At 35.4% G+C, this 9,391-nt stretch overlaps 1 protein-coding gene across 1 annotated transcript; it reads right to left on the reverse strand.

Moving 5' to 3' along the window:
- Positions 1-2,566: 2,566 nt before the first annotated feature.
- LOC147384766 (uncharacterized) lies at positions 2,567-6,990 on the reverse strand. Its single transcript, XM_086426762.1, has 3 exons — positions 5,614-6,990; positions 4,387-5,057; positions 2,567-3,846 (listed from the first exon to the last, which is right to left on the reverse strand). The coding sequence occupies exons 1-3, from the start codon at positions 6,714-6,716 to the stop codon at positions 2,825-2,827; spliced, it is 2,796 nt and encodes a 931-aa protein (XP_086282888.1). The 5' UTR covers positions 6,717-6,990; the 3' UTR covers positions 2,567-2,824.
- Between the last annotated feature and the right edge of the window lie 2,401 nt (positions 6,991-9,391).

Here is a 9,391-nt window from a genome sequence, read left to right on the forward strand (position 1 = left end):
TAGTCGATTGTGTATGCCATGTTGGGTAGTCAGATTATCACAACTCTTATTAATATATTACATATCTAGGTCTTGTTTAAAGGTTTCACCTTAGGCCTCAACTTGTATTTAGTCGGCTTTGTAAGTTATTACTTAACAATATTAATGTTCCCTTTAATTTAAAAAATAAGTCTTTTTCAAAAAAAAATAAAAAATTCAAAGTTCGTCAAAAAATTTTCTCTGCATCCCTATGGTATCGAATCATGTTTTTGGATGCCTCAAGGTGAAATCTTACTAGGTCAACGATGAACCTAACATATGCATAGAAGAAAATCGAGTTTATTGGTTGACCAGCGTAAGCAATTAGCCCCCACTGACAAAAATTCTTGGCTCCGCTCCTGATCAAAAAGACTTAGCTCTATAGGAGCTAATGAGATGAAAGAGAGATAAGCGGGAAGTGGGAAGTGGTCGAGGAGATGAAAGTTAAACGTAAATCGAGGAAATGAAATGAAATTAAAGCAAGCACTTGAAGAGAAGCTAACACAAAAATGAATCTTGGTCATACATTTCATTCTATTAATGCTAGGACGTAGATATGAACTCACTTTCTTTACAAGAAGACTTAGCTATGGACATGGTGGTTTCAAACATGATGAAGAGAAGTCCTATGAAGGACCTAGGGTTGTCAATGGGTTGGGCTCTCATACGGCCCAGTTTTTCATGGATGGGCTTGAATAATATAGGCCTGAATTGATTTTGAATTGGGCTTGTCTAGCCCATTTCAGTAGGATGGCCAGACTTGGGTTTTGTGATCAGGATCATCAAGTTGCCCAACACCCCAACCAGCTTCTCTAGAACAAATGGAGTCAGACCCATTATCATGGCCCAGTTGATAATGGACCAGGCTTAGACTAGGTTTTTGGATCCAACAAAAGCCTGGCCCGTTGAAACACTACTGGGACAGTTTTCACTATCTCACATGTATGCTACATCCACACCCAATTTACAAAAATTCCTATTTTTGAGCCTCACCAAGGAATGCAAAGTTGTAATTTTTCATTATGGTTTTTTTTTTTAGACTTTCATGGAACGACTACAAATCCGGTATCTATTTTTATCGTCTCCATGCAATTTTTTTTTTTTGTTAATGGGAGTATCTGAACTTACGTCTGACTAGTAAGACCGGGTGAGCCAAGGCCCGGGCCAAGGCATATGGGTCCCTCTTCTGGGCATGTGCAACGCCTGCCCATCACACGCACTGAGTAAGTGAGGGTACGCCCTCGAGAGTGGCCTCAAGGAGTCACTGCTCATATTGGGTATCAAACACACAGCCTACAGACTCTCATTGCTTATTGGATTCAAAATTTCCATGGAGCCAACCCCTTGGGGTTCTCTACATCTTTTTCGTGCGAGGGGCATTTTGAGTTGATTCAAAACCCCTCTTTTTTCACTCTTTTTTAAATCTTGAACTTGAATATTTTTCCAAGTGGGATGTTACTGGATCTTCGTTACACGTGCCTAAATCATCTATCGACTTTCTTTTAGTTTATTGAAATTACTCTTACATTTTTACAAATACATTCATTTTTAATTTTATTAGATTTTTCATGATTTCTCATTTATTAGAACTTTATCGAATTATTTCTCATTTATCTTTCAGTCAACTTTCTTTTACAAATGTAAGTTTATATATGTCTCTTTCATGAGTCCACGGACCCTAAACAGAATTGAGACTATTGTACACATCGGAAAACATAGAATGTGGAAAATCTATATAATAAAACACAACGGTTGTTTTTCACTATCAATCTTACACGTATTTCCGGCAAAAAAATTAATTTTTTTCCTTTTCTCTTCTCTTTTTTCAAGAATATCCCTTTAATTTTATTGCATTTTCTCTTCTACCCCATTTTCAATAAAAGCTCTTCCAACTTTATTCTCTTTCCTCTTATCCTCATTTTTCAATGATACCCCTCAAACTTTATTGCCTTTATGGTAGGGCCCATTTTCTAACCTTACATCTAAAACTTTATTCTCTTCCTCTTTTACCCCCTTAACTCCAAGAGGATGACCATCCCTTACTATTAGAAGATAAGGGATAGCTCATACATAATTTGTTGTAACATATTCATGGTTTTAAAATTCATTTTGACGTCTCATATCGTTCGTGAACGAGACCGAGATGTCTCGGACAAGTTTTCCGATACATTTGAGATGTCTAATTTAATGATGAGAAAAATGAACGTGGGTTTTAAATCTTATCCGATACATTGACTTGTTCGTCTGTCTCGTTGCTAAGCGATACCGAGATGACTCAGGCGATATGTCTCGGTCTCAGACGAGTTTTGAGACCTTGATCATTTTACACCTTATTATAGTTCATCATACATGATACTCTAACAAAAAGTACAAAAAAAATGGTGAGGTTGAAGCAAGAATCTAACTCTATAAATGGTAAAAAAAAACTACAAAGAATGGCAAAATTGACTCACAAATCTAAAAAACAGAAAAGAAAGGTACAAAAACTAATTCTGGTTTCTCATTGTTAGTGAGGGAAACAGAGATGAAGAGAGTAAAGGGAGAGACATACAGGAAAGTGGACATAATATTTCAAATTCTCATTAACAGAGCCACTTTTGGCTACATTGATGAGGAACCCCCATCACAAAGGGCTCATCCTTAGTCCCAACCAAGAAACCTTATTCCCCTTTTTAACCATCACTATTTCTTCCCTCAATCCAATTTTTCATCATTTTTCAAAACAATCTATAACCAATCCCCAACACCCCACAAAAAAAAAAAAAAAAAAAACAACAACAACAACAACAAATTGTACTGATAAAAATCAGAACTTCACGCAACGACTAGGAAGACCCGTCTCATGATCAACCATGACGATCTCTGTTAAATTATTGCATCGAAGCACATCTTGTCCAAGCTTCGCTCCTGCCACCTTCAATCCCTTCAAAGAGATTGCCTTATTGAAGAGGTTTAACGATGGCAATCTCGAGGCCGGTGGCAACTTCCCACTAGGCAACAACCCTCGAAAGTCCACCTTCAACAATGGCACTTCGAAATCTTTCTTGTCATGTTTAACAATGTTATCCTTCGCGCTAATATGAGCCCCGGGCTCCATATGATTGGTTGAGAAGCTTGCCTGATTCGGGAAGTTTGGATAGAGACTAACGTATCCTCTAAGGTACATCATGTCGATCATAAATTTCTTCCACGAAGCTTGCCACCCATTTGTTCTAGACTTCGGAATTTGAACGGGATTTTGCTTAGCATCCTGGGTGAACCTCATGTTCATATACACATAGAATTCTTTCCATTGTTTGGGGAAGAAAACTGAACCCCAACTACATGGTAATTGGTGGAGATACGGCATGTTTGGATGAATATTTTTGAAGAACTCAGTTGCATTCCACTTGGGTCTCTCTTTCACCACCTCGACCAATCGTGGGCTATAGAGAGCAATTGAGGAGAGTTCGGGGAGCGATACTTGTGGGTCGTAGTGGTAGGCCAAGAGGGTGTATTTGATCCATAGGTAGTAGTATGGGGAGACTTCTATGTCATCTTCAAGAAGTAGACCGAAGTCGTCATTGGATGTTGGGTACCAACTCTCACTAACAGCTCGAATGAGTCCTCCTTGGATGATTCTCCTTCGTAGGGTTTTTGGGCCATGAGGCCATTTAAATGAGTTTACGACCCTTATAGTCTCCTCGTCCACTTTACTATCCATGTTGAAGGTGAGAGGTATCTCATCCCCGAGATAGTAAGCATCACTAAGAGATTTGAGAAGCCTCGTGAGAGAAGTACCACGGTTTTGGGTGATTATGTTTATAGAGAGATGCATTCGGTTCCAATCTGTATGTAATAACACCGAGTTGGATAATTTCACGAAAGAGAAACATACGAAAATTTATGAGAGAGTTCTAAAACTTGCCATCAAAGGTTGAAACTTGGCATAGTTAAGACTCGAGTCTAGTGAAATGTCCTTAAAAACATTCTTCCATAAATGTCCTTAAAAAGTAATTATATTTTATCTTTTAATGATAAAAAAGTAAGGGTTTTATTATCATTACACAACGTTATTTTGTAAACTTTGCATAATGACAATAAAACCCTTACTTTTTTCTTATTAAAAAATAAAATAAAATTATTTTTTATGGATATTTATGACAAAAACATGGTTTTAAAGGTTACCAACATCCAATACTTGTCTTGGACATTAGCATCTCCCCTTGAAAAATTCAACGGAAAAATCAATTAAACACTGAAGAACTCATCTGTGTTTTTGAGTTGATCCCCAATTATTATATCCGTAGATTTTTTTTTCTTCGGAATTTTCATTTTTCATAACTATTCCAAACAAAAGATAATATAGACAAAAGAAATGAATCTTACTTGGCAATGCTGTTGATCGTAGATCGGCCATCCAAAGAACCTTGGACACGGAGGGCCTCGGCAGAAGAATCAGAGTCGAACGGTTCGAACTACTCTCTGACACCATTTTCAAAGCTTTCTTCACATTTGAATCAATATCAGATACCGCAATTAACACACTTGGGTTATGAATTTTAATCAACCCTTTCATGCTTGAGTACACACCTTGTAAAACAGGTACCTCTGAATTAGATATCCCCGAAATAGACCCAATCCCCAAATCGAAAATCTTGAATCTTCTTTCTCTACAAACCGATTTGGGCCACTTTAGAACAGCCGAAGCTTCTTCACAAGCACAGAAATTGCTTCCTGAAATGGCGATGTAAGCCTTCTTTCCAACAGTAGTCCTGAATTTTTCAAGAAGGGGTGCGAGAGCTTTCACTTCTTCGAGCGAATGTGCATAGAAAAGTGCGTCTATTTTTTGAGGATACATTGCAGCCCATTGAGTCACATAACCCGTGGACATCGCTTGCCACCATTGATCATCTCGTACTTGAACAATATCTTTGAAGATTACTGTGGTCTCGGACACATATGCTAGCCTATGTTCGCTGTCTCCCCAAGTTTCCTTGTCTTTCGGGTCTATAGGAAGAACATAAGAACCCGCATTTCTATACTTCTGAAGTTGATAACTGCATAACAATAACAAATATTGGAGTACAAATGGAAGATTTCATGATAACTATTGATTCCTTTAAATTGTCGTCATCATCGTCAAAGTTGTATCACAAAAACTTGACCAGAACATATACATGCAAGAAGGGTTGATTTCGTAAAAATGTTTATGATTTAAGTAATCCATCAAGAAGAAAGAGAGTTCAAAATTCAAATTAAAACCCAAAATTCTTTCCAACTGGATTGAATTGAAGTCTAGGACAATTTTAGTAAATATAGCTCAATAAATTCAATGTATCAGTCAAAGATATCAAATGTCTAGAAGTAAAACAATGAAGATTAGATAACGTTTTGGACCCAAAAAAAAATAAAAAATAAAAATTCCACAATTGATAATTGATAATTATGGTTTAAAGATTCGTATAATCGACAATCCTCTATTAATACTTAATTTGAATTTAAGGGTTACTTCATTCTATTTGTGTTTCATCAACTTCTTGAAAGTTTCTATTTTATATCCAATACTTAAAAAAAAAAAAAAAAAAAATTATGATTCCAATTGAATGTGTGTACCTGAGGTGCAGATCTTCACCAGTCATGAATGTGATGGGTTTCTCTATGAAGAGAGTTTTAACAAGCTCTGAAGATAAAAACCATGAACTGGAAAGAAAATCGACTTGAACAATCCTGCCAATAGTTATATCATAGGCAGGATCGGGCAAATAAAGTCCCGCTTCTTTTGATCGAAACTTTCTATAGCTCGGGAACGTATAATCCTTTTGTCTAAAAGGCAAGATCCTCCCTATACTTCCCAACACCGAATTCTTATACTTCTCAGTCCCCGCCACGTGAGATAATATCTCTAACATCTTCTTGCCCGGGATCATGTCATCATCAAGGATGTACACAAGATCGGATTCCATCTGTAGGGCCATTTGGAATCTCCCGTAATACTTGAAATCGTAGCTCGAACTAATAAAGCTGATCCTCGAATCGTTGTAGCTATCCACAATTTTCTTTAGTAAGAGCTCGTTTGGGCTCCCGAATGAGAGCACCCAAACACTATGGAAGGGAAGGGTTTGATGAAGTAGGGAATCAAGTTGGGAACAAAGAGTTTTCCTCTTGAAATGGTTTAGAATTATAGTTACTTTTGGGATATTCGGGCCTCGTAATTTCCATTTTGAGGTCAGTGCCATTAGTTCAGAAAGTGTTTCTGTCCCAAGGGACTTGCTTTGGAAATCCAATACTTCGTCGTAAAGCTCCCTCTTCAACTTGATCATTTGAGCATCGTTCGATTTCTTTTGTTGGAAATCAATCTTCTCGTGTTCACAAACCTCTGAAGGTGTGATCGGGGGAATTTTGTTTGTAAGGAGGGAAGAAGTTTCTTGGTAGCGACCAAGAACATTGGGTTGGATTATGAATTGTTTCCAATGTTGAGCAATCCTAGTAGCCCATGTAAAGTCAGGTTTGTTACGTAAATCAACAGCGGGGCTCATATAGTATAGAAGGAGTGTAGCATAGATTGCAAATGTGAATTGAAGACAAGTAAAAGCTGCGACAAGGCGTGAAGAAGCACTCTTGTGAGCTCTCGTCTTCGCTTTTCCACCCATGTAGTCATTGATCATGCCTTCCAAGTACTCCCCACTTCTCGTCGTGGGACTTCGAAGCAGACCCATTTAACAAATTCAAAACAAGAGCAAGATGAACTACTAAACAATTGAATTAGAACACCAAACTAAGAACCCGAATTCGAAACATGAGAAATCTACAAATGAGAAACAGTAGTTTAAATTAAGAAGATAGAGATAAGGATGAAAGAGAGTTGTTGAAGGGAAGGTGTGAAGAGCAATGGATTGTGTGACAAAGGTTTATATAAAGTAGAGTGAACACTATGAGAAACACATCAAAGGGTCACATGGGGTTGCCATGAATTTAAAGAATAATAAAACGTTACCTTCAAAACGTTCTCATACATTTTCCCTTCAAGACACCATTAAAAAGCCGGTTTTAATGGCCAAAAAGAGGGCAAGCTTGCATGTTTGGTACAGCTCTATATCCTGTTATTCTCTCTCTCTCTACATAATCAGCTTTTTAGTGAAATTGAAGAAAACCCATCACAGAAAACTCTGGGATTTACATAAAAATGCAGAAATTTCGCAAAAACTCAATTAGGAATTTGGATATTTCTAGAATTGGATCAATACCCATTATTTAAAGGTAAATTTATCAAAACATGCATGACATATCAATTATTTATCAAAATGGAGCACGGTACATCTTATTTTTGATAATTTACCATTTTGATAAATATTTTATTTTTCTATTTGGTAAAAATAATAATTTTCATATTTTTACTATCAAAAATATATTTTTAGTTGAAAAGATCTTTTTGATATGAGATCATAATATATTTTATAGAATGTCAGAAAGAGCCTTGTAATATGATATTAAAATATATTTAATTCAAATGTCAGAAGGATCCTCTAGAAAATTTTTGATGGTAAAATTTTGAAAATTATTATTTTTATCATTTGGGTAATTAAGATATATAGAACTCCTTTTTGGTAAATACATTTGAAAAGTTGACCGTTTCATAAATTTCTCTTAGAAGCAGTTTTTATGAAAAATGCTGAAATGACATAAAGAATTTACTGTAATTCTCACAAGTCTGACATGTGATGTACACATAATCATAGATGTATTTCTTTGCGATACGAGTAAAAATCATCTACGGTTATGTATGCATATCCACATCAGTATTATGAGAATCACAGTAAATCCTGTGTCACCCCAGCACGACTCAATTTTTATTTGAAATGTCACCGTTTATTTTTTTTTATGACGATGAAGATTTAAATTCGAAAAAGAAAAAAAAAACGCAATCAAGGCTTAAAATACTTGCGAATTTGGATCAAAACCTACAAATAAAACACTAAAGAAATCCATTATTTTATCGATCCGAAAACAGAGAGAAAGCAATCCATTATTTTTATTTCCAAAAACACAAATTCAAAGTCCACTACAACTCAAATCCCCAGAAACCCAAAAACAATAATAAATCCGTCAAACCCAAATCCCAAGCGCAGTAATTTATGCCCGAAGAAACTCAAAACCCAAGAAGAAAGAAGCAACAAAGACAACAGAGAAACTGTACCTTGAAAATAAATAAATAAATAATGAAAATCCACGCGACAAGTGCCCTTTTCGCGCGTCTCCAGCAAAGAAAGCTAAAACCTTAACCTCACCGCCATTAATGGATCTCTGGAGGCCGCGTGGAATTGCAGATAAGGAATTTTTTTTTTTTGAAAAAGATGGAATCTTTATTCTTTGGGGTATTGAAATAGAATTAAAATTGTGTAGTTTACTTTATTTATGAAGAAAACCTCAGCAATCTCTGTAATGGCTTTTTAACGAACTTAGGCATTAGTGGAATTTACTTGAACAAAGGAGAATTCAAATGGGTTTGATTGCTTTTCGAAGGAAAAACAGTTTATCTCCTTTTTTTTTACTAGTCAAGAATTTTACAGGGGATTCTGGATTCGCCATTAGAGTTGCAGAACTTTTGCCTATCTTTTTAAGTTTTTTTTTTTCCTTTTTCTTTTTTGTGAATAAATTTAGAGGAGATTTATCCATTAAAGAATCAGATGAAGAAAAAATCCCAACTTAAAAGAAAAGAACACGTAGCAGATAATTAACCAGGAAAATAAAAGGATTTTCTTTGAGATATTCTATTGCCACACTAACTTTTACTAAGAGTACTCCAATCATGTGATATCAAAGAAGAATTTAATACCATCTTGCGGTGCTCTTAGTGTGTGTTTGGTAACACTTTTGAAGTCTAAATGGAGGTGATCCACCTTTAAAATTCAGACTTTAGAAGTTTTATTTCTGTTTGTTTTGGGTTATATTTCAAATTTTAGAATCAAAATCTAGAAGTTTTGAATTAGTGTTGGAAGGATGCTGAATGAAACTTCTGAAATCTGATTTTTTTTTTAATATTCTTAAAATACCCTCATCAAAATCTTAATTTCTATCATTTATCCTTTCTTTATACGAATCTTAAAACTTTTAGTTTTAATTTTTCTACATCTCCTTCCTTTTCTACCTCTCTTTTCTCTACAACTGTGTTGTCAAGATCTCTCTCATTTCTCTCGTTTAATGTTCGAAAATCCTATATTTTTATACGAGCCTTAAAATCTTATATTTTTCAACTTGTGAATGATTATTTATTTTTTGAGTATTACCTTGTTGAAATAAAAATTTTCTAGTATGAATTCAAATTGAATACTTTTAGGATTTTTGATTTATTAAAAATCGAAATTAAATGTGTGGATAGTTTCAGTATGCATAA

Source organism: Akebia trifoliata, chromosome 15 (assembly GCF_017979445.1).
Source record: "Akebia trifoliata isolate Shusen 1 chromosome 15, ASM1797944v1, whole genome shotgun sequence".
In the NCBI taxonomy this organism is placed as follows: domain Eukaryota; kingdom Viridiplantae; phylum Streptophyta; class Magnoliopsida; order Ranunculales; family Lardizabalaceae; genus Akebia; species Akebia trifoliata.

What these genes read in the sequence shown, in the direction of transcription:
- LOC147384766 (XM_086426762.1), bottom strand. Translation starts at nt 6,716, where the DNA reads ATGGGTCTGCTTCGAAGTCCCACGACGAGAAGTGGGGAGTACTTGGAA. An exon ending in GGTGAAGATCTGCACCTCAG is followed by an intron (nt 5,058 to 5,613) that starts GTACACACATTC and finishes ATTGTTATGCAG; the next exon opens with TTATCAACTTCAGAAGTATA. An exon ending in ACGATCAACAGCATTGCCAA is followed by an intron (nt 3,847 to 4,386) that starts GTAAGATTCATT and finishes TATTACATACAG; the next exon opens with ATTGGAACCGAATGCATCTC.